We start from the raw sequence: 25587 nt of genomic DNA, 5'->3' as shown, positions 1-25587 counted from the left end.
AGAAAGGGGAGGTAACCTTTCCCCTTATGACGTCATAAAGGGAAGATTCCAGATCGGCCCATCTGAGCTTTCATTTTCTCAAAGGCAGAGCAGGATACCCAGGGCTCGGTTTACACCTATCACCATTTCTAGCCACTGGGGGGCCATAGGCAGGCTGGGGGGACTCATATTAATGTTAAAAAACCTCATGAAGTGACATTTTCATGCCATGGGACCTTTAAAAACCTTTGAATGTGACATGAAACTAGTTTAGAATTAAAAAGTAACTACGTTCACAGAGGAAGCATCCTTCAATACGCCTTGTCACATTTGTGTTTGTGTTTGCGTCCTCCAGCTGTCCCAGAGCGTCCAGAGGACCTACACGTCACCGCAGTTACCAAGGACTCGCTCTCGGTCGCCTGGAGACCCCCCAAGTACGACGGCGGCACCGAGGTGACGGAGTACGTCCTGGAGTCCCGCATGGTCGGCCGGGACATCTTCACACGCATCGGCGGAGACAGCAAGCTGATGGACATGAAGTTCACCCTGACGGGACTGAAGGATGGCTCCAGCCACGAATTCAGAGTGGCAGCCATCAACGCTGTGGGACAGGGCAAAGCTTCCTTCGCTACCAAACCCGTCCAGTGCAAAGACGAACTGGGTGAGTGGCGACAGAACAACGGTATTAGATGAAATAAAAAACTAGAGATGCTCTGCTATAGAGCTCAACAGTGAGCGCCCACTTTTTTAACGCCTCTGGTTTCGACTGTTTGATATCGGCGTTTATGTTTCATTAAATGCTGATATAAAGATTTTTTGCCTGGAACCAAGCCGACCCGCAACTTAAAGGTGCTGTAGGTAGGATTGTGAAGATCCAGGATTTAGCCAAACAATTTCTCAGTCCCTCCCCCCCTTTCTTCTAAAGCCCAAAAGGGTCTCCTAAGCCCCTCCCGCCACAAGGGAGAATGAATGCGTGTGCATGAGAAGTGATTGACACACAGTTAGACACCAACTGATTCAGTTAGGCCCTGATTGGTGCATCTGAACAGTTAGACACCCCCCTGGCCCTGATTGGTCCATCTGAACAGTTAGACACCCCCCTGGCCCTGATTGGTCCATCTGAACAGGGAGCTGTGGATTTTTGTAAATCTCTCTCCAGGCTGTAGGTGGAGCCAGAGGAGCTGGATTTATTTTAATGACCTGCTTCATGTAGTTCTACTGGAACATAGGGTCAGTTTCAGCAAATATGACAGACAGGTAGTTTAAGAAGTCTTACCTACTGCACCTTTAAGTTTCTATAAGCTGCCAAACTGAAAAACTGAGCTTTTATGAAGACAAAAGTGGATACAGACATTTTTGAAGTCTTTTTTTTTACTTTTTCTTATTTGTGTTACTTAACATTGTCTGTTTAGTTTTCTTATTGGATTGTGTGGATGGTAAAGACTGGGGGTCGGACTTGTGCCTAGGCTTCTTTTAGACTTCTTCTAATCCCTTTTAGAACAGGTCCAGTGTGTGTTATGTTGAATCTTTTTGTCTTTATTAACTTTTTTCTTTGAATCGTTCTAAATAAAGATGAATAAATAAATAAACGATAACCTTTAAAACATTTAACTCTCCGTGTCCCACCTCAGAACCCCCGACTCTGGACCTGGACTTCAGGGACAAGACGATGGTGAAAGTGGGAGACTCGTGCACGCTGTCGGGACGCTACGGTGGCAAACCGGCCCCGGCTATCGCCTGGACCAAGAACGACGAGGAGCTAAAGGTAGACGATGAGATCAGCTTCCACAGCACCGCTCGCCACCTCAGCCTCAACATCAGCAAGGCCAAGAGGGAGCACAGCGGCCGCTACTGCGTCAGCGTGGAGAACGCCGCAGGCGCTCGCACCGGAGTCTGCACCATCACCGTGGTCGGTGAGTTGACAGCAGATATATACGCTGACTCACAATAGATATATACGCTGATTCACAGGCAGATATATACGCTGATTCACAGCAGATATATACGCTGACTCACAGCAGATATATACGCTGATTCACAGCAGATATACGCTGATTCCCATGCAGGTTTTTAGTGTTTCAAAAATCATCACAAAGAAAGAAAGTTCAAACGATGGACAGAAAACAGAATCCGATTTTGAAACCCAACAGAAGTTTTTTTTTTTAAATAAACGTGGAGAATGACGTGTCTGAATGCTTCCCCCCCTTGCCAGACCGTCCCCAGCCTCCTCTGGGCCCCGTGGTCTTCAATGAGATCTACAGCAACTACATGGTGATCTCCTGGAACCCCCCCAAGGACGACGGAGGCTGCGCTGTTTCCAACTACATCATAGAGAAGAGGGACACCAACAGAGACCTGTGGATGCCCGTCACCTCGTCCTGCACCAGGACGTCCTGCAGGGTGGGCACATCAATACCGAAACACTGACACACAGGGAATATCAGGCTTTATCCTGTAAATGTACTTCCATTGATCCAGACTAACGCCTCCCACTGTCTGTTTCAGGTGCCGAAGCTGATCGAGGGTCGTGATTACATCATCAGGATCATGGCTCAGAACATCTACGGCATCAGCGAGCCCCTGCTGTCCGCAGAGAACAAGGCCAGAGACATCTTCAGTAAGTCCTGACACACAGACCTTCAACAGGAATCATTCAGAGATGTTCCCACAGAGACGGACACAGTCCTGCAGAGGAATCCATCTGGAAGTGTTGGGTAGTAGGTGAGAGATGTGTCTGATCAGTGGGGATATGTTTGTTTGTTTCCCTTCGCAGAGGTGCCCGACGCTCCCAAACAGCCCACAGTGAAGGAGGTCTTCCACGATTCGGCCCTCGTCAGCTGGGAACCGCCTGCGGGCGACGGAGGAAAACCAATCTCTGGCTACATCGTGGAGAGGAAGGAGACCATGGCCAACAGGTACACAAACACACACAGCACCATGAAATCTCAGTTTTAGTCTCTCTTGCATCTTAAATGTCTACAAAGGTGGAGCAACGCCGTCACACCGTCCTCATACTATACAAATATACACACGTTTCCTTTGCGCTCACAGTGTGACCGACTAAAATGCCAATCCACTTATTGTGCTAAACTCAGCACATTGTTGCTTACGTTGTACGGCTAATATATAGGGTTGGGTATCGTTTGGATTTTTACGATTCCGATGCCGAACCGGTACTTTTAAAACGATTCCGATTCCTAAACCGATTCTTGAAAAACTGAAAAATGACGTCAAAGAAAGGCTCTTTTATAGAGTTTTTTTTATTTTTTTTATTGAAAATTATTTAAATTTTACAATATATTAATGTTTTACAGTACTTAAATATATAATAAGTAAACCTAAGTCACATAACAGTGAATGGTTAATATGCTTTTACGTCTGTTTTGGTGAGCCCAGAGGGGAAATATGGCATTTTAAAAGTAGCTTACATTTACGATAACTAGCTAACGGTAGACTACAGAGAAAGTGTGATATTGTTATGTCCGTTTCGGAGCGACAGAGGGAAAACACCAAAAATGAGGAGCCAAAATTTGCCTTCTAATCTGGTCCGATTCTTACCGGTTTGCGTAGGAACCGGTTCCATAGTGGAACTGGGTTTCGGTACCCAACCCTACTAATATTAGTATGCAGGCGAACTTACCAGCATCAATCTACACACAAAATAAAAAATCCTTAATCGCCAACTACAAAGCATTATTGCCGATCTCCAGATCACGTATTTTTACTCCACTAATCAGCTATTGATGTTTCTGCTTCCAGGTGGGTTCGCTGCAACACGGAGAGAATCTATCCGAAGGTAGAATACTGTGTGACAGAGCTGCTGCAGGGCTGTGAGTACGAGTTCAGAGTCAGCGCTGAGAATGTGGTGGGAGCCGGTGACCCGAGCCCACCGTCCAAACCCGTCTTTGCCAAAGATCCCATTGGTAAGTCTTCCACCTCTCACAGCAACACTACTGTGTGTACACTAGGGGTGTATTATTTAGGGGATATTATTTATATAATAATCAATCCAGATTGATGTATCGTTACACCCCTGCCACTCACGACATTAATCCCTTCCTGTCCTTCGCCACAGTGAAACCCAGTCCACCGGTGAACTTCACGGCCGTCGACTTCACCAATGAGTCGGTGACTCTGACCTGGGAGCCGCCAGCCGACAGCGGCAGAGGAAAGATCTTTGGATACCTGCTGGAGTTCCAGAAGTCTGGAGAGGAGGAATGGAGCAAGGTGAGGCGGTTATCCAAGTACCATGAAATATGCGGCCCCGTTTGACTTTCATTACCTTTGCAATGCAAAAATAATACAATACATATATGAATATGAAGTGCTGGAAGTTAGTGAGAATGCAGCTTTAAGGAGTACATTCTATTTTTACAGTCTGTGTACTGAACTCTTGTCCTGCTGCTGTCCTCAGGTGAACCAGACTCCTGACTCCTGCCAGGAGACCAAGTTTAAGGTGATCGGCCTGGAGGACGGAGCTCTGTACCGTTTCAGAGTCATGGCGGTCAACGCAGCCGGAGAATCCGACCCGGCGAACGTGAAGGAGCCAATCAAAGTGCAGGATAGACTCGGTGAGTTGTCCTTACTCAGGTTTAGTTTTATCTGAACTACTTTTTAAGTAGTTCAGCCCCCCCCCACCCCCAATGTTGAACCCAAAGTTCTGCCCTTGGTGCTGTATGTCTTACATTTGCTGCTGTAGCACACACATTTCCCAATGTGGGATCTTAAGAAGTCTAATCTAATCATGTGTTTCTTCTCCCCCTCTCAGAGCCCCCAGAGCTGATTCTGGATGCTGGGATGACCCGCGAGGTGAAGGCCATGGCCGGCACTCACATCGTCCTGATGGCCGCCATCAAAGGCGTCCCGTTCCCCACCGTCACCTGGCAGAAGAACGAGGCCGAGGTGCCCACCCGCGCCGACATCGACACCAACCAGGAAGGCACCAAGCTGGAGATGAGGTTCTGTACCCGCGAAGACTGCGGAGACTACACCCTGACCGTGGAGAACCCTGCCGGGTCCAAGACCGTCACCTGCACCGTGCTGGTCTTCGGTAAGAATCCCACAAACCTTTTTTTTAGCCTGAATACATGAGTGGGATTCAGGGGGAATGAGAGGGGGAAACACCAGAGGAGGGGGAATGAGAGGGGGAAACGCCAGAGCAGAAAACGCCAGAGCAGGGGGAATGAGAGGGGGAAACCAAAACGTAGCAATGTAAATGTAAATATAGCCTTAATTAATTCCATTAAGTATCTGTCCTTAATGAAAAGTCACTCTTGAGTTTTGTGACATTCTTTATATGTTTTCCTCAGACAAACCCGGTCCCATCCAGCACCTCCGGGTGACGGACATCAGGAGCGACTCTGCGTACATGTCCTGGAAGGATCCGGAGGACAGCGGTGGCGTTCGCATCACTAACTTCGTGGTGGAGAAGAAAGACACGGCGTCCACTCAGTGGGTCCCTATCTGTTCCACGTCCAAGAAGCGCAGCATGATGCTAAAGCACCTGATCGAAGGAACGTCCTACATGTTCCGAGTCGCTGCCGAGAACCAATACGGACGCAGCGAATACGTCAGCACGCCCAAGTCCATCAAGGCCATGAACCCACTCTGTGAGTAACAGCAGGCTGAACACGGGATCAGCACATATATACATGGGTAGATCCCAGAGTGTTTTAACATGACATAAATACAAAGAAAATACTCAAAGTTAATACTTCAACTATTGTATCATTTTCAAGGGGGTGCAGAACAAAATGGACAATGTTTTAGTACATATAATACCCTAACCCTAACCATAACACCAGATACTGACCTTCCCCGGACAGTAAAACTGCACATTTTAGAGTGGCCTTTTATTGTGGCCAGACTTAGGCACACCTGTGCAATAATCATGCTGTCTAGTCAGCATCTTGATATGCTACACCTGTGAGGTGGATGGATTATCTCGGAAAAGGAAAAGTGCTCACTAACAGAGATTTAGACAGATTTGTGAACAATATTTGAGAGAAATAGGCCTTTAGTGTACGTAGAAATAGTCTTAGATCTTTGAGTTCAGCTCATGAAAAATGGGTGCAAAAACAAAAGGGTTGTGTTTATAGTTTTATTCAGTATATTATTGGGGTTACTACTGGGTAAAAGCATTTTCAGATTTCCACACAAAGTCTAGATTTTGTGCCAACATAGCCCTACACTCATTTCACACTCAATTGATTTTGTCGACTAATCGATAAGTTAGTTGGAAAATGTACTTGTTGATCACTTTGCCAGCAGCTCAGTCATTGCACCACGCTGAAATGACAGCGTACATACATTTTATGTAGTTACATACATTTCAATAGAATAATTTTTATAATAATCAGTTTTTGTTTCAATATTTGGTTACACTTTACTTGAAGGTATCTACATAAGAGTGACATGACACTGTCATGAACATGTCATAAACATTATAAACAAGTCATAAACGTTTATGACATAATGCTTCTTTTAGTAAGTGTCATTCGGTTTTTTGTCATGACAAGTCATGGTTAGGGTTAGGTTTGGCTTAAAACGCATTTTAGGTGGCCGGGTTGGCTCAGTGGGTAGAGCAGGCTCACATATACTGAGAGGTTTATGCCTTTATGCCTAGAGGAAGTGATATCTGCGTAGGTGATGTTGCAGGGTAATCTGAATGGAGGAATTTTTTTGAAAGAAGTTCCCTTAACCGACATTCCCACAGCAGGGAGCAGGGAGAACTGTTTATGTACACTGTGGATCGGAAGTCTAATTCCAGTCCAGAAGTCTAGACCAGTCAGTCTAAATATCTTTTCTTTCATCTTCCATCCCTGCAGTCCCTCCCGGTCCTCCCAAAGATCTGCACCACGACGACGTGGACAAGACCGAGGTGTGGTTGGTCTGGAACTGGCCCGACCGCAACGGGGGAAGTGACATCACAGGCTTCCTGGTGGAGTATCAGGAAGAGGGAGAGAAGGACTGGGACGAGTGGAAAACCGTCAGCATCCCCGAGACTCATGTGACCGGCCTGGAGGAAGGAAAGACCTACCGTTTCAGAGTGAGGGCGGAGAACGCCATCGGCCTCAGCAGACCCGACACCACTGTGCCAATCCTCTGCCAGGAAAAACTGGGTGAGATAACGGACAAAACCACAGCACTCTATATCACCTCGATCAGGGGGATTTTAGGCTGGATCATGTTTGATTCATTTATAAATGTAGAATTTCTCTGATTTTATTCTCAGTTGAAATTAGAGGTTCACCAATACTTTCTGAACTTCAGTATTGGTGCAGATGTAGCTTTTGTTATTAGGGATGAGTATCATTAGGATTTTATCCATACTGATTATATTTATTTATTATATATTAATATAATATAATGAGGGAGGAGTTATTGCTGCAAATGTCTGGTCTTACAATTCTAAGCAATACAAAAATAGTTTAATCTGGTGGTCAGAAAAGCTCACATTAAGTTCTACGTTTGTGAGCATGGACCACTTTAACTTGTCGCTGAAGTCGGGGCTAATCCCCTTCACTTTGATCAGCAAGTAGAACTTAGCCTGGGTCTTGAGGAGTTGTTGCATTTATTCACCGATGAATAGCCAAAACTGTACAGGCACTGCACTGCTAAGTTCACAGCTAACTGCTAACATCATACTCACTGTCACACACACACTGTGTTTCTCTCTCTCTCTACTGCTCACTGGCTTACATTATAGACATATGTGCGCTGAGTGATTCCTCAGAGTAAGCTACTTATTGTTGAATGTAAGTCTAACACATTTTAGTTCAAACATCATTCCACGGTGCTTAGACCCGGCGGGCACCCAGATGGCGTTACATAAAACTTATAGCAGTATCGTTTGTCCAGGCACTTATCGATAATTTGGTACTGACCAGTCCAGAACCAGTGCCAGTTTAGTACCGGTTCTTGATACCCATCCCTACTTGTTATAGTCCACATCAGCAAACTAGTATGACTTAAATTGGTATTTGGCATCAGCCAATCCATTTAATGTTGGTGCTCTTGGCAAAGAAATGTCATTGGTGCAATTCTATTAGGTAAACTGTTGGTCAGTTGACCTTAATAATTTCAGTGTTTTTGAACATAGCGTGGGTTAACCTCCTCTGTCTGCGTGTCCACAGTGCCTCCCATTCTGGAGGTGGACGCTAAGCTAATTGAAGGCATCATCGTGAAGGCTGGCACCACCATCAGGCTGCCAGCAATCATGAGAGGAATCCCTGTACCAACTGCCAAGTGGTGCATCGAAGGAGAGGAGCTCACCAGCCAGGGTAACGTCAAGATCGACACGGACAACTTCTCCACCGTGCTCAGCATTAACGAGTGCACCAGGAACCACACCGGCACCTACCTGCTCACCGTGTCCAACCCCGCCGGAACCAAGACTGGGGCCTTGAACGTCACTGTCCTGGATGTTCCCGCCGCTCCCATCGGTCCTGTCAACATCCTGGAGGTCACTCCGGACTCCATGATGATTGAATGGCGTCCTCCCAAGGACGATGGCGGCAGCGCCGTCACCAACTACATTGTGGAGAAGCGAGAGTCCAACAAGGAGACCTGGGGCGGCGTGAGCTCTGGCAGCCTCGCCACCAAGCTCAACATCACCCGCCTGCAGAAAGGAGTGGAGTATGTGGTTCGCATTCGTGCCGAGAACAAAATGGGCATCGGCGCTCCTCTGGAGAGCAAGCCAACTGTCGCCGAGCACACCTTCATGCCACCCAGTCCGCCCGGTAAGCCACAGCCCTCTGACATCTCAGAGGATTCTGTTACAATCGGCTGGACCATGCCAATGGCTGACGGTGGCAGCCAGATCTCGGGCTACCTCATCGAGCGCAGACACAAGGGAGGAAAATGGATCCGTGTCAACAAGACACCCTGCCCGGACCTAAGGTACAAAGTCCAGGGTCTGTTTGAGGGCAATGAGTATGAGTTCAGAGTGTTTGCTGAGAATAGCGCCGGCTACAGTGGCCCCTCTCCCAGCTCTGACCCATGCAAGCCCTGCAGGCCCATCACCGTCCCAAGCCCCCCTGTCAATCCCAGAGTTAAAGATTACAGCAAGACCACAGCTGATTTGGTGTGGACCAAACCCAACAAAGACGGAGGTAGCCCCATCCTGGGCTACACCGTGGAAATGAAGAAAGCCGATACTGAAGAATGGAAAAAGGTGAACATGGATGACTTTATCAAGCAGTGTGCCTACAGGGTGAAGGGTCTAGAGGAGGGCGTGACGTACAGATTCAGAGTCAACGCCTCGAACATGATCGGAGATGGAGAGTTCAGAGAAATCCCAGAGTCTGTCACCGCTCAGGATATCCTGATCCCTCCGGAGATCGAGATGGACGCCACCTGCCGCGAGCACGTCACTGTGCGCGTCGGACACAACATCAACATCATCGGCTACATCAAGGCCCGTCCGGACGCAGAAGTGCTCTGGTCGAAGGAGGAGACCATTCTGGAGAACAGCAAACGTGTCACCATCGTTCAGAACCTCCCTATGGTCCACCTGAGGATCAAGGAAGCCACGAGAGCCGACCATGGCAAATACATTCTGAAGGCTTCTAACGTGGGCGGCGAGGCATCTTGCACCATCACGGTCAATGTGCTGGACAGACCGAGCCACTGCCAGAACCTGCACACGACCTACGCCACCAAAGACTCGTGTATGATCAACTGGGAGGCCCCCAAGGACAATGGTGGATCAGAGATCACCAACTACATCGTGGAGTGCCGTGAGCCCAGCATTAGCATGTGGTCCATGATCTCCTCCAACTGCACCAACCGCAAGATCAAGTCCAAGATGATGGAGGGCCACGAGTACCTGTTCCGTGTCTGTGCTGTGAACAAGGTGGGCCCAGGACCCTGTGTGGAAACCAAAACCCCTCTGCTGGCCATTGATCCCATTGAGAAGCCTGGCGAGCCTGAGAACTTCAGAGCCACCGACATCGGTAAGAACTACGTCTGTCTGAGATGGAGGAAGCCGGACTACGATGGCGGCAGCCCCAACATCTCCTACAACCTGGAGTGCAAAGCTAAAGACGCTGAAGAGTGGGTGAAACTCAACACCGGCGTTCTCACGGACACCTTCTTCCTGGCGGACAAATGCGCGGAGAACCACACATACACTTTCAGGTAGGCTACTGTCATCTTACTTTGAATCACCTCTCTTGAATGGATTCCGCTAGTGCTGCGAAGATTAATCAATCAGTTGTCAACTATTAAATTAATTGCCAACTATTTTGAGATTTTGGATTATTTTCTGGATGAATGGATTAGTTGTTTGGTCTATAAAATGTCAGAAAATGGTTCTCAAGATCTGATTAAATAATTCTTCGAACAATTACAAACACTTTTTCATTCCCACTGCCATAAACATCTTAAATAAAAAGTAATGACCCACACGAACACTATGCCACTTTGCACGCATATTTTGTAATTTTTATCCTGTGACAATTGTTTTTATAAGCTGTTGTGTGTTTACTGTCCAAGTTTGTTTTTGCACAATGTTGAGACTACGTCTAAGAAGGTTTTATTTCAAAGTTCTCTGAATCTGAATTCTTACCATTTGTTATCCAGGGTGCAGACCGTTAATGAAGGAGGTGAGAGTGCTTGGGTAAAACTCGCCGATATTTTGGTGAGGGAGGAGATCCTGAAGCCCGTCATTGACCTCAAGCTGGCCGGAACTATGACAGTGAAGGCCGGAGAGTCGGTGAGGTTGGAGGCCGGCCTGAGAGGAAAGCCCCAGCCCGAGGTCAAATGGCTGAAAGACAAGGCTGTCGGAGACAACCCAAGAATCAGCTATGAGACTGGCCCCGACTACTCCAAGTTCCTTCTGACCAAGTCCAAACGCACTGACACTGGAAAGTATGTTATCACTGCCACCAACTCGGCCGGCACCTTCACGGCGTACGCCAACATTAACGTCCTGGACGTCCCCGGCGCAGTGAGGAACCTCCGGATCACCGGCCTCGGAGCCGACAAGTGCAGAGTAGTGTGGGATCCTCCAGAGGATGACGGAGGTTGTGAGGTGGACAGCTACATCCTGGAGAAATGCGAGACCAGGAGGATGGTCTGGTCCACGTACTCTGACTCCGTGGTCACGCCGTACTGCAACGTCACGCGTCTGGTGGAGAACAACGAGTACATCTTCAGAGTGAGGGCAGAGAACAAGATGGGAACTGGCCCCGCCATGGAGAGCAAGCCAGTCACTGTCAGGACGCAGTTCAACAAACCTGGACCCCCTGAAGCCCCTGATGTCACCAAGGTAATTAAAAGATCATCCATCCTTGAATCGCCAAACTTGTTTCTTTGTGTTGTCATTTTCAGCCGTAACTGTAACGTTTAAAGATATAGAGTTAAACACAGCGGCCCGATATATCCCGTTAACATTTTCCTACTTTTATTTTCAAAAATACATTCTTTTCTCTAAAGTTTTTACAACTTTTTTCCCCGTAATATTCCAACTTTTTCTAGAGTTTTTATGACTAGTTTTCCTGCAATATTCAAAATGTGCTTATCTTCTGTCCTGTGTTGCTTTGCTAGTGTCTTTGATAAACCAAATCTAGAGTTAGGAACAGCAACATGTCCCCGCTGACTGCTAGTTTGGATGGTGTTATTTTCTTTAGTCTGTGGCCCAACAGGTAAACTAGCTCCCCAAGCTGACGTTAGTCAAAGTGTTGACATATGAAAGCATCAAACACACATTCTACATGGAGATGAAAGTAGATCCAGATGTCCAGATTTCCCCCTGAAAATAGGCTCACATAAAAAACCTTTCAGCCTCTTATCTGCCTTGATAACCAGTATTCTCTGTTTCTCACACTGTGAATACCTTTGTGATGCAGGTGAGTAAAGATGAGATGACCGTCGTCTGGGCTCCTCCTGAGAATGATGGAGGAAAGTCCATCACCGGCTACATCCTGGAGAGGAAAGAGAAGAGAGCAGTGCGCTGGGTGCCGTGCACCAAGAGCCCCATCTCAGAGAGACGCATGAAAGTCACGAACCTGATTCCCAACCATGAGTACCAGTTCAGGGTGAAGGCCGAGAACGAGGTCGGCCTGGGAGAACCCAGCAAACCCTGCAGACCCGTTGCAGCCAAAGATCCCATCGGTGAGTTTGCAATAGCTGTCACAGTTTAGTTTACGTCTTAAAAATGATTCTGGAGATTTGTGCTCAGGCCAGAATACATGTAAACCACATGAAGCTTTAAGGTTAATTTGTCAGACAACATTATGGTAAGGATCCCTACAGACATACCCTTTTATACAAATAACCAGTACTTTTAGCGTGTATAGAGCCAGCATATCTCCACATGTAAATGGGTGAATTAAGGGTTTATTTCAACCAAACCAGAGTGGTGATTGTTGGAACAGTGGAAAGATGAACCAAGAGAGCTTTTGATAGATTTATTTTGTTTCTGTTGACTTTGAATGAAGTGTGTTTTACACTGATAAAAGTACTGATTATTTACAGGGAGTCTGGTGTAGTTTGGTGATGGTGATTTTGGGGCTGTTTCATGTTAAACTAAAAGGATCTTACTCTTTAACAAAAAAGTCTATCTCTGTAGGGATCCATTCTATAATGTTGTCAGACACTTAGAATAATAATCTGAGCCTGTCAGCAGCAACAATTTTGAAGACGCAAACAGACGGTGCGCAATTGCCCATTAATGTTACATTGCAGCTTGTTTTGTCTCACTTAATACTGGACTAATTTGAAGAATATTGTTCTCATCAGTCACTTAGACAGAAAAAATATGGGAAAATAGGGTCCAGGTTGAAATAAAACAAAGCTACCCTTTAAGATGTCAGAGATAAACTTATAAGGACTCTCCCCTGTGTCTTCTGCTGTTTAAATATTTGTATTTGTCTGTACCTACAGAGCCCCCCGGCCCCCCTGCATGCCTCAAGGTAGGCGACAGCACTAAGACCTCTATCACCCTGTCCTGGTCTAAACCTGTGTATGACGGCGGTGCCCCGATCATCAACTACAGCCTGGACATGAGGCTGAAAAGCGAGGCAGACCCTGAGAAGCCCTCAGAGGGCTGGAAGAGAATCGACACCCATGGCCCGTTGGTGCACACAGAGTTCACCATCGGCCAGCTGGATGAGAAGCTGGAGTACGACTTCAAGGTGTCCGCCCAAAACCAGATGGGCTGGGGACGTCACGCCTACTTGAAGGAGGCCGTCTCCCCCAAGGAGATCCTGGGTAAGAATAAACGTTTACTGAAGCCAAAAGTAACTCTGCTTTCATAAATCCATTGATGAATGTTAACAGCACTCTAATGATCTCAACATCAATGTGTTTCTTTGGCAACAGAGGCTCCAGAGATCGACCTGGATGCCAGTCTGAGGAAAGGCCTGTCTGTTCGGGCTGGCTGTCCAATCAGGCTCTTCGCTGTGATCAGAGGAAGGCCCGCCCCCAAGGTTACCTGGAAGCGCCTGGGCGTGGACAACGTGATCCGCCGTGGTCACGTGGACCAGGTTGACACCATGTCCTTCCTGGTCATCCCCGAGAGCACCAGAGAGGATTCTGGGAGATACTCGCTGACTCTGTCCAATTCAGCTGGAGAGAAAGCCGTGTATGTCCGTGTCAAAGTCCTTGGTAAGAAACAGAATAATAATCTAAAAACTCTATAAACTTAAACATTTTTACGGCACACAGTCTCTAATTGTCTTGGGCGGTGCTAAGCTCCTGACGCAGCGACGGTGGCTCTGCTAAATAGTCTCGGGAAGGAACTTGTTTTGGTTAAACATTTGCACCCTGCAAAAGAAAAATGCCACATACATTATTAAATGAAGTTAACTGTTGAAACAATACAGTAACATGAGCTATTTAATTAGTTGATACATGGTTAAACCTCATCTCTTACCAGTGTATCTCCATGTGTACTTCGTCCACAGCAATCTCACCAATCAGTCCCAACACGTCCCAGTTAGAGAGGAAATGCCCAAAACATATTCTTTGTAAATCTTAACAATCATTCCCTGAAAGAACCAAGCAGGCCTGACTTGTTGCACTATCCAAATCATCTTCAAAACTTGAAATTTTCAGCGTGTAGCTCGCTAGCTTGAAGGTTGTTGTTTTCCATAGTGAAGGGATTTTGAGAACGACAACCCATAGAGAGCAGAAGCCTTTATCCTGGAAATGTACTTCTGTTAATCCAGACTACTGGTAAGGAAACTGTATGATCAAAGGGATTCTTAAATTCCTCTTCTGCAGATACTCCTGGTCCTGTCGGCGATCTGCAGGCATGCAACATCACCAAGACGAATGCTCAGCTGTCCTGGCTGCCGCCAGATAACGATGGTGGCAGCCCCATCCTTAACTACATCGTGGAGAAACGCGAGGTGGACAGGAAGACCTGGAACAAGTGCATCGAGGACCTGAGGAAGACCAGCTTCCATGTGACCAACATGACGCCTGGCATCGAGTACTACTTCAGAGTCACGGCCTGCAATAAGTACGGCATTGGAGTTCCTCAGGACTCGCCCAAGTCCTACTTGGCTGTCGACCCCATCAGTGAGTGTCACCACAGACTGTGAATAAAGTTTGGCTAGGGCTGCACGATATTTGGAAAATATGCGGTAACGTTGTTAAATATATCAATAACGAAATAACTTGCAATAAATAAACGTGTTTTCAGTTCTGCTGTTTTCAGTATTCTTCTAAAATACAACAAACGGTTTGTTCAATTAAAACAAATGTAAGGAAATCATCTGATATTGTCATATTGTACAGCTCTCTGTCAAACCCTTGTGATCCTTCTTTTATTCTTCCTAACACGTGCTGTGTGTTGCTTTCAGGCGAGCCGGACCCTCCGAAGAAGATGGACGTGCTGGACATTACCAAGAACAGCGCCACCCTGGGCTGGCTGAAGCCGCTCAGAGACGGAGGAGCCAAGATCAACGGCTACGTGGTGGACTACCAGGCTGAGGGCGCGCCTGAGGACAAGTGGACGCCTTACTCTGTGGTCAAAGACCTGACCATCGTGGTGGTTGGTCTCAAGGAAGGAACCAAGTACAAGTTCAGAGTGGCAGCCAGGAACTCTGTGGGAGTCAGCCTGGCCCGAGAGGCAGAGGGAGTGTTCGAGGTCAAGGAGCAGCTCAGTGAGTACACCTGCCAAAAATCTACCTCAGACCAGAGTCCAAAATTAGCACTATTTACTAGCCAAACGCTGGTAAAATATGCAAGTGGCTGGTAGATTTGCTTCACTCTCCAACCGGAAAACAATGGTTATCTATTGAGTGGCGGGTAAAATTTGAACACTCATTAGCCATTTTAATTTAATTTATACTCTTTATTGATCCCCAATGGGGAAATTACAATTTAGATTCTGTTGTTATTACACACAGACCTGAAATACACACACGGTCAGGTCCTTTACATGTACTAATGGAGAGACGTCAGAGTGAGTGGACTGGGGCTGCTGAACAGGCGCCCTGAGCGGTTGGGGGGGTTTGGCAGTGCCCAGGAGGTGAACTGGCATCTCTCCAGCTACCAGTCCACACTCCGTACTTCGGTCCGTATGGGGACTTGAACCAGCAACCCAACTCCCTACAGACTGAGCTACTGCCACCCCCTAGAGCTACTGCCACCCCCAAACTACTGCATAATAGTTCATTTTGGACCCTGCCGAATGCGGAATGATAATCACTGAAGTATGCTTATATACTTCTTTAAAGCAAGAACAATTTAAAGGAGACCTATTATATTCCATTTTCAGGTTCATACTTGTATTTTGTGTTTCTACTAGAACATGTTTACATGCTTTATTGTTCAAAAATCACTTTATCTTTCTCATACTGCCCATGGCTGCTGCTCCTGTATTCCCCCTCTGTCTGAGCGCCTGTCTCTTTAAAAAGCCCAGTCTGCTCTGTATTTCCTGATCGCCAGAGTCGCCGCATCTGTGCTCTGCCATCGCTGCCTCTGTGCAGTTTGTTACAGCCGCAGACTGATTGCAAAAGAATATTTAGCAGGACTTTATACCTCAAAAAATCACTAATAAAGGCTTCTAAACAAAAAAATACTCAACCAGACGTGTTCCAGCAGGAATGTGATCCGAAAATAGGGAGAAATTAACATTTGCAGCCAAGATTACAGGTTTTCCTGGCGTTAGCATGTAGCTTCATGTAGCAGTGTAGTATGCAGATGATCATGTACTGTATATAGAAACCTGGCTCGGATTTGGTTCACAGAGATTTCTTTTAAATACGTTTACCTCATTATTTGAAGCTTTGGCCACGTTTAACATGAACATATAACATTGTGACATTAAAGATGTGACAGAAAATACAGATAAACAGAAAAGCATTATAGGTTGTAAGAATATTTTATTAAGAGTATGTGTGTATGTGCTCGTTGCAAAAGAGCGTGCAATGAAATTGAGGAAGTGGTTAAAAGTACTCCGGGTGACCTCTAGATGCACAGAAGGTTAAGCTTAAGTCATCAAAATAGATAAGTTCTTATATGGCATAAAAGTGAGTTGTTTAAAGGTTACAAGAACAAGAGGAAGTTGCACCAGGCAGAGGACCCAACCCTGTGTGTGTGTGTGTGTGTGTGTGTGTGTGTGTGTGTGTGTGTGTGTGTGTGTGTGTGTGTGGCAACAGAAGAATCTGCCCAGAGACAGGAGGATTACACCCCATTAAGGAAAAGGATAAAGGTTGAGGGATATTGCAGAACGGGGCTCACAACAGGAGAGACTTTGCTAGCCTGAGCTCAGACTCCTTTGTCTGTAGCTAGGGATACTTACGTAGTGTCTTTTGTGAACCCACATGTGTGATTGTAACTTACCTGCTGGACTCACTTTTCTTAACCTTAATCTATCTTCTCAGAGTTGATCCTTGAGTTTTGGTATGCATAAGTCCTATCAACAAATTAAAAAAAAATACGCAGGAATTAGAGGAATTGGAGTCAGATATCTTGGCCAAAATTCCCTTTCTACAAGGTCTCCTTTAAACATTCCCTGATGAATAAAAATGGAAAATCTCTAAAGTAACTTTTGGTGTTTCTTGTTCCTCCCAGTGGCTCCGAAGGTCATCATGCCCGACATCGTGACGATCAGAGCCGGATTGAAGATGGTGGTTGAGGCTATCGTGGCGGGTAAACCCGCTCCCTTCTGCAAGTGGAAGCAGGGCAACGAGGACGTGCTGACCTCTGATCGCCTGTCCGTTGTAAAGACGCTGACGACCTGCACGCTTATCATCAAGAACGTGACGAGAAAGGACAGCGGCTACTACAGCCTGTCAGCCGAGAACAGCACTGGCAAGATCAACCAGATCCTCAGAGTCACCGTCATGGGTCAGTTTGCAACAACTGATGCTGTTAAATGTGTAAACATTATGGAAAGGATCCCTACAGAGATAGATCTTTTTGTTAAAGAGGAAGGTCATTTTAGTTTAACAGCCCCAAAATCACCATCACCAAACCCACCAGACTCCATGTAAATAATCAGTACTTTTATCATCATAAAACACACTTCATTCAACGTGGACAGAAACAAAATAAAACTATCAAAAGCCGTCTTGGTTCATCTTTCCACTGTTCCAACAATCACCACTCTGGTTTGGTTGAAACCCTTAATTCACCCATTTACATGTGGAGATATGCTGGCTCTATACACGCTAAAAGTCCTGATTATTTACATGGAGTCTGGTGGAGATATGCTGGCTCTATACACGCTAAAAGTCCTGATTATTTACATGGAGTCTGGTGGAGATATGCTGGCTCTATACACGCTAAAAGTCCTGATTATTTACATGGAGTCTGGTGGAGTTTGGTGATGGTAATTCAGGGTCTGTTTCTGGTTAAACAAAAATGATCTTACACTTTGACAACATTATATAAAGGATCCCTGCAGAAATAGACATTTTGTTTGACACTTAGAATAATAATCTCAGTCTGTCAGTAGTAAAAACAGCACTGTTAGTGGACAGAAATTGACGCTGGACATTTATGTGTGAGTGAGTATGTGTGTATGTCCTTGTAACTTGCTGCTGTAACAGAGTAATTTCCCAATTTGGGGTCTGTCTGTCTGTCTGTCTGTCTGTCTGTCTGTATGTATGTATGTATCTATCTAATGACTGATCCTCTGTGTCTCTGCAGACATCCCTGGACCCCCTGAAGGTCCTATAGAGATCACTGAGCTGGACGTCGATGCCTGCACGCTGCTCTGGAACTCCCCACAGGAGGATGGCGGCAGCCACATCACCAACTATATTGTGGAGAAGTGTGACGTGAGCAAGGGTGACTGGGTCCCCGTGACCACATCCTGCACCAAAACCAGCTTTAGGGTACCCAAACTGACAACCGGCAAAGAGTACGGCTTCCGAGTCCGTGCTGAGAACCGGTTGGGCATCTCTGTGCCACTTTACTCTGAGAAGATGATTGCCAGACATCCATTTGGTAAGTCTGAGCCAAAATGTTACAATTTTAGCTCCATTTTAGCGCATTTAAATGACGCTGTGTGTTGCTAACTGTTTTGTTTCTCCCCCAAAAGACCCCCCCAGCGAGCCCAAAAACCTGCAGATCAACAAGGTCTTCAAGGACTTTGTCATCGTGTCATGGGAGGTTCCCAGCAGCGACGGCGGCAGCCCCATCACCGGATATTGCATTGAAAAGAAGGAGAGGAACAGCCTTCTGTGGATGAGGGCCAACGAGTCGGTGGTCCGAGCCACCCAGTACACCTGCACTGGGCTGATAGAGGGCGTGGAGTACACCTTTAGGGTGTCGGCAATCAACCTGGCGGGACAGGGCAAACCCTGCAAACAGACCGACTTCGTCACCGCCAGGACTGCTGTTGGTACGAATCATTTTCAATATGATATTTACTTGTTAAGTTAAAGAAAGTTCAGCACACAAAAAATAGACATTTCCGTTCCAAGGGACCATCACTGTTTTAGTTACCAGTTTCTTAAGAGAGTAACTTTGTTTCCCTCCACACCCAGTTATACTCACCGGTTTCTCTTTATCTATACGGCATTTGCTAGAAAACTACCATTGTACTTTACAGAATTGCTTTGTCACTTAGACTCACATTTACTTCATTTTTCACGCGCTCGGTCTGAACTTGGAAAAACTGCTTGTGACTCCTGGAACGAAATACAGTGCCTCCTTAAAATCAATTCACCTATCTGTACCTTTTGGACATTTTAGGAATGTGATTTGAAACCTCCAAACGTCTACTTGTAAATGCCAGACCCAAACGGATTCTGCGGATGTTTGTTTTTACAGTTTTCAGTGGTGATCCAGAATTAAAAGTTTTTTTTTGTTGCTTGAAATCTGTGGAAAATTCTGCGTCTGCAGATTCTTTGTAGCCCTGGCAATGTCTTTACAACTGTATTGTTTTTATATCCTAATTTATCTAGGAAATCATTTTTTCTAAATCAGAAAATTTTAATAGTTTTGGTTTGTAATTTACTTGATCCCTCAATGATCTCTCGAGCATTAATAAATAAATGAATAAATGAACCGAAGTTTTAAAATAAATCCTTATCCCCAGAAGACTGAACTAAACGGAAGGACAACCTGGGTGTTTCTTAGTTCGTAGCTTTTATTTGAAAGTTTAACTTGAAGCCATATTGGTTTTCAGGCCCGTGAACCCAACCAGGTTCTTTCATCTGTGTTCAGACAGCATAAGAGTCTCCAACCCTTTTTTTTCTTTCTGTCCAGACCCACCGGGTAAACCCGAGGCCATGGACGTGACCAAGCACTCCGTCTCGTTGGTCTGGAGCCGTCCCAAGCACGACGGCGGCAGCAAGCTGATTGGCTACTACATGGAGTACACAAAGTTCCCGGGAGAGAAGTGGACGCGCTGTAACGCCAACTGCATGAACATCCAGACGGAGAGCTACGTGGTGAGCGGCCTGGACGAGGGCCAACAGTACCAGTTCAGAGTCATCGCCAAGACCGCCATCAACGTCAGCCTGCCGTCTGAGCTGTCCGACCCTATCGCTGTCATCGCAGAAAACGGTAGGAATTCTTTTCTTTTCCTTTTAGGGTGGGATTTATTTTTTTTTATTTTTTATTTGATAGCGACCATGCATATTTATGAACATTGTTGTATAAAAAACACCATGTAAATATGCCAGAATTAGTAAAAATAACTACTTTTCATCTGCAGTCCCTATAGGCAGGTGACATAGGACTAACATAGAGACAGCCAGCAGTCATACAGCACTCATTCACTATAAGTTAAAAGGTACACATAATGGTGACATATACATTGACAAAACAAACAAACAAAACAAAAATACATGATGACAAAGACATTATTCATCCACCTCTATACTGCATCCAATTTAACAGTGAAAGTGTATGGGTGATGAAATGTGTGACAGTTAGAAGTGAGTGCATCTCTGGTTTTCTAGAAGCCAGGAGACAGACAGACAGACAGACAGACAGACAGACAGACAGACACTGTTTTAAGTGAGTTTTAAAGGTGTTGAATGTAGGACACTCTCTTATTGGCAATACGTTTTGTCCAGAAGTGGTGCGTCTAAATGGTATCACACAGTCCCCTTTTACACAGGCCTGTGTACTACCTCCGCTGACGGATGAAAGAAAACCCTAAGGCAGGGGTGTCAAACTCTTTTAAGTTCATGGGCCACACGGCCCAATTTGAAAAGGAATCAAGTCTAAGATAGGATAAAATAGTCTTTATTAATCCCACACTGGGGGATAATCCTGTGCTACAGCAGCTCAAAAGAAAAACATGCACACATCAGAATAACACAAAGTAGACATAGGAGAAAAAATATACATAAAGTATAAGAAATAGAAAAAATAGAATTAGTTCTAATAATAATAGTAATAAAACAAACATATTTACACAATAAACACCCTTATATAAACAGACAGTATATAAACACAGATACACAGATGAATAGAAATGACATATTGCACAGTTGGAGGTAACAAAGAGTGATTAATAAATAAATATGCATAGTGCTGAATATTGTCCAGTGATGGTGGCGCCGAACATTATATTCCTTGACCACTAAAAGGTGCTGTGAACACACCAAGCACAGTGGCTTCCCATTTACCTCTGTGAAGAAGTGTGTCCACAGAATGTATTATTTTATTAAAACATTTAAAGGAATAGAAATTCCAGACAAGGGGGTACTACAGATAGAAAACAAGGAAGTAACCTCCACACAGAAAGGAAAACTATGAATGACACATGAACTAATTGACCCGTAATGGTGATTGTTTGTCTGCTGTGCTGTGCAGTTCCTCCCCGCGTGGAGCTGGGCGTCAACATGAAGAACCTGATCGTGGTAAAAGCTGGCGAGAACGTGGCCCTGGACGCGGTGGTGTTCGGGAAGCCGCTGCCCAAGGTGAGCTGGAAGAGAGACGGAGTGCCTCTGGTGCTCATCGAGGGGATGAAGGTCTCCCAGAAGAAACACATCCACATGCTGGAGCTCTTCGCAGTTACCAGGAAGGAGTCCGGAGACTACACTATCATCGCTGAGAACAGTAACGGCTCCAAGTACGCCAGCATCAAGGTCAAAGTGCTCGGTAGGTTTCGTTTAATGTCACTTTATTGTAGTGTTTTTGCTACTATTACAGTATGTGCACAGATAAACTAAGAAGCTAATCTCTTAATTCAAGCCTTTATTTTGTCTCGTTTGCATTATTGTAATGCTCTTTTTTACCTGTTTGAATCTTACAAGCATTACTGTTTATTGAAGAAACTAACATTTCTGTCCCTCTGGACCTTCATCAAGAGTATTGTCCTTTTGGAGTTGGAAATGTAGTGGAACATTTTTGGAAAAGTATTTGGAAAATACTCTTGACGAAGGACTGGAACATTAGTATCTTCAATAAATGGTAATGCTGTAGCAATAGCAGAGCGCAGGATCTTCATTTTTACAATGTGATATTTTCCAACACAGAATTGTTAGATGTGTGGGTTGTTTCTTCATAAAGATTGCTTTTATTGTGTAAAAAAAGAAGAAGCACTTTCTGATTTTGTATCTGTGAAAGGTGCTATATACATATGTACACCTTACTTACTTTCCCGACTTACTTTCCTTACTAACTTACTCTTTTCCCTGCAGACAAACCCGGCCCTCCGGCCTCTGTGAAAACTGCCAAGGTGTTTGCCGACCGCATTAAGCTGCGATGGGAGCCCCCACTTGCCGACGGCGGCTCTGAGATCACCAACTACATCATCGAGAAGCGCGAGACGAGCAGGCCCAACTGGGCGCTGGTCACCGCCAACATCAGCGGACACAGCACCGACTGCTCAGTGGAGAGACTCATCGAAGGACACGAGTACCAGTTCAGAGTCAGCGCTGAAAACCAGTATGGTGTCGGAGACCCACGCATGACTGAGCCCGTCATGGTCAAGAACCCGTACGGTACGTTCACACCACTAAACCACAGGATACTGACAACACTTTCCTGCACTGAGTCTCATTTGAAAAATACCAAATACAGTAAAAAAGAAACATTTCCACATGAACATACAGTCTTACTCACTAGGGAAACTTTCTCAGACATGTCTCATCAAATACATGATAAAAATCACGTGTCAAGCAGGATTTGATGAAAATCTTTATTGATTTTTTAACATATATTGACTTTTAGACGGCACATTTTGCTTGTTGATGAGACCCTGATGGGAGATTATCCTGACCTTGTTTTAACCCAAACCTAACGCTTCAGATGTTCCTGGTCCATGCGAGCCGCCCGTCATCACCAACATCACCAAGGACTCGATGACGGTGAGCTGGAAGGCTCCGGCCAATGATGGCAAGGCCACCATCCTGGGCTACATGGTGGAGAAACGCGAGGCCACGGAGCTGGCCTGGGCCAAGGTCAACCGCAGGCCCGTCATCGACAGGACCATCAAGGCCGTTCAGCTGACCGAGGGCTCCGAGTACGAGTTCAGAGTCATCGCCATGAACAAGGCCGGTCTGGGCAAACCCAGCGACGCTTCCATGGCCGGGCTGGCTGTCGACCCCGTCTGTAAGTCGCCGCTTCAAACAGTCAACCAAAAGGCTTTTTGGATTATCTTTTATTCAATTCAATGTGTCATGGATTTTCTGGATCAAGACTGAGATGAAGCGGTGATAAGAACTTTATTTAAATCAATAAGGTTCTGAGTTGTGGCCAGGTTAGCTCAGTTGGTAGAGCGGGCGCACATATGTAGAGGTTTATTCCTCGACGCAGAAGGTCCAGGGTTCAAGTCCGACCTGTGACGATTCCTGCACGTCTCTCCCCTCTCTCCCCTTTCATATCTCAGTTGTCCTATCTGTTAAAGGCAAAAATGCCCCCAAATAAAATGATAATAATAAGGTTATGAGTTCTTAACGTCTGCAGACATTCAGCTGAAAACCAGAGCGAGTGATAATATACATGCAGTAATCCTTCTCCCTATCTTAGCATTCACCACAGAAAAACAATTCTTCAGAAATGCGGACATTTTAGAACATCCTGTTTTTCTCAGCAGCTCTGTTTGACGCGGCTTGGAAAGTACCTTTGCTCAGGTTTTACCAGACTCCTGACTTTAGTCTTTGCACAGAAGTTAGGATACAAAGGTTCATGCAGACATTTAAAATATATATCTATACTTATGGTTTTCTACAACATAAGCCCCCCTTTTGAAACTCTAGTCACGACAAGTAGTTATATATTTGTGAGATAAAATATGAAACACATTTTTTAGAAAAATAATAATACCAAATGTGTCCCTACACTTGCCTAGATCCTCCTGGCCCCCCTGCCTTCCCTAAGGTGGTGGACTCTACCAGGACGTCCGTCAGCCTCAGCTGGACCAAACCGGCGTACGACGGCGGCTGCGAGATCATCGGCTACCTGGTGGAGTGTAAGCGGGCGGAAGCCGAGCACTGGACCAAGTGCAACATCCCCAAAAAGCTGCAGGCCACCAAGTTCCTGGTGACGGGCCTGATGGACGACGCCGAGTACCAGTTCCGAGTCATCGCTGTCAACAAGATCGGCTTCAGCGAGCCCAGCGAGGTCCCTGGAAACCACATGCCCAAAGACATCCTGAGTGCGTACTTTTGGACTTTTTTGGACTTTTATTTTGATGAATAACCTTTTATGTATTAAGGCATTAAGCACTTTCCCTTGTATATCACTGAAATAATCATGTTTAGTACATATACTTCGTGAATCATAATACAATTAGCAGACATAAATTAATTAAGACAACCTAGCTATGTAGCTAACATGTTAGAAACCTGCTATGGCCCCGACACATTATCACAAGAAGAACATATGAGAGCATAGATCACTCGTTATATGGCAGTTCTATTTCAGCCTTACTGACTGCCAGAGGCAGTGCTTAACACTGAATATATTCCCTATCTCGTAACAAGAACTCTGGCGGTCATCCAGGATTCATAGAACCGTAGTTACATTCGTAACTTTCGTTATTTTGAATTGAAATTCCTCATGCTAAAAGAGACAGAAAACTGCTATAAGGACATGAACTGATTGAATAAAGAATGCAGGGTCTAACAGATGATATGACAGTAAAGTCATGATTAATAACCACAGGCACACAGACTCTGTGGCGGCAGAATTTTTCATAAAGCAGAGAAGAGTCCGCTAAATTCCACAAATTTTCATTCTGTTTCACTGCTAATAACTGAAAAGAAAAACCTGCAGATTCCAATTGGATTTGTGTTAATAAGTCATCTTGTGTCTGCCCTGCAGTTGCTCCTGAAGCCGAGCTGGACGCCGACCTTAGAAAGGTTTTGGTTCTCCGAGCCGGCGTCACCATGAGGCTCTACGTCCCTCTGAGGGGACGCCCGGCGCCGAAGGTTACGTGGTCCAAGGTGGACGCCAACCTGAAGGACAGGCAGGTGCTGATCAAGACATCAGAGTGGGACACCCTGCTGATGATTGAGGACATTAACAGATACGACGCTGGCAAATACGCCCTGTTACTGGAGAACAGCAGCGGCTCCAAGACCTACACCATCGTGGTCAAAGTGCTCGGTAAGATCAAATCTGCCATATCTGTTCTACGTACACCAAAAAGTCTGTCATCTTCTTTTACAGACTACGCAATGAAACTATGGCTGAATAGATTGTCTAATCTAGATCTAGATCTAGTTCCCTTTTTACCCGGATTTAGTCACATTTTAATCTTGTTTTCCGGATGTCTTTTCACCAAATCTGTGCTTCAGTTTACAAAAGTTCTGAGCCAGAAACATTGACTCTCGTCCCCCCTCAGATTCTCCCGGGCCGCCCATGAACCTGATTGTGAAGGAGACCTCCCTAAACCACGCCAGCATCACCTGGGACGCCCCGCAGATCGACGGTGGCAGCCCCGTCAAGAGCTACATCGTAGAGAAGCGACTGGCCGAGAGGAAGGCCTGGACCTGCGTGGAGGCAAACTGTCACAAGATCTCTTTCCGAATCCCCAACCTGGAGGCGGGTCAGGCCTACTGCTTCCGAGTGCTGGCTGAAAACGCCTACGGCATCGGAGAGGGCTGCGAGACGGCCGGCAGCGTCCGGGCCTCAGGTAGCCACAAGTTACTGTTATTGTTTTGTTATAATAAGGATTATTTTAGAAACAAATCAGTCACAGGAGCGATATTGGAGGCAGCGTAATTCAGTGGTGTA

The 25587-nt window shown here is 45.8% G+C and overlaps 1 protein-coding gene across 1 annotated transcript in view; it reads left to right on the top strand.

Moving 5' to 3' along the window:
* Window positions 1-25587, top strand: part of ttn.2 (titin, tandem duplicate 2) — a 323953-nt gene that overhangs the window by 231430 nt on the left and 66936 nt on the right. Inside the window, exons 175-202 of the mRNA XM_078262434.1 lie at window positions 335-640; window positions 1611-1892; window positions 2192-2379; window positions 2485-2596; window positions 2753-2894; window positions 3739-3902; window positions 4055-4206; window positions 4394-4550; window positions 4748-5029; window positions 5289-5588; window positions 6807-7100; window positions 8115-10119; window positions 10564-11251; window positions 11832-12096; window positions 12868-13194; window positions 13306-13590; window positions 14209-14508; window positions 14793-15095; window positions 17011-17286; window positions 18091-18390; window positions 18485-18787; window positions 19657-19956; window positions 21217-21504; window positions 22047-22349; window positions 22657-22959; window positions 23699-24004; window positions 24673-24957; window positions 25196-25486. Of these exons, the coding sequence (XP_078118560.1) occupies window positions 335-640; window positions 1611-1892; window positions 2192-2379; window positions 2485-2596; window positions 2753-2894; window positions 3739-3902; window positions 4055-4206; window positions 4394-4550; window positions 4748-5029; window positions 5289-5588; window positions 6807-7100; window positions 8115-10119; window positions 10564-11251; window positions 11832-12096; window positions 12868-13194; window positions 13306-13590; window positions 14209-14508; window positions 14793-15095; window positions 17011-17286; window positions 18091-18390; window positions 18485-18787; window positions 19657-19956; window positions 21217-21504; window positions 22047-22349; window positions 22657-22959; window positions 23699-24004; window positions 24673-24957; window positions 25196-25486 (9507 nt within the window). The remainder of the gene's footprint in view (window positions 1-334; window positions 641-1610; window positions 1893-2191; window positions 2380-2484; window positions 2597-2752; window positions 2895-3738; window positions 3903-4054; window positions 4207-4393; window positions 4551-4747; window positions 5030-5288; window positions 5589-6806; window positions 7101-8114; window positions 10120-10563; window positions 11252-11831; window positions 12097-12867; window positions 13195-13305; window positions 13591-14208; window positions 14509-14792; window positions 15096-17010; window positions 17287-18090; window positions 18391-18484; window positions 18788-19656; window positions 19957-21216; window positions 21505-22046; window positions 22350-22656; window positions 22960-23698; window positions 24005-24672; window positions 24958-25195; window positions 25487-25587) is intronic.

Source organism: Sander vitreus, chromosome 11 (genome assembly GCF_031162955.1).
Source record: "Sander vitreus isolate 19-12246 chromosome 11, sanVit1, whole genome shotgun sequence".
NCBI classification, from domain to species: Eukaryota; Metazoa; Chordata; class Actinopteri; order Perciformes; family Percidae; genus Sander; species Sander vitreus.
The sequence above is the reverse complement of the archived record's forward strand: the minus strand, read 5'-3'. Positions and strand labels throughout refer to the sequence as shown.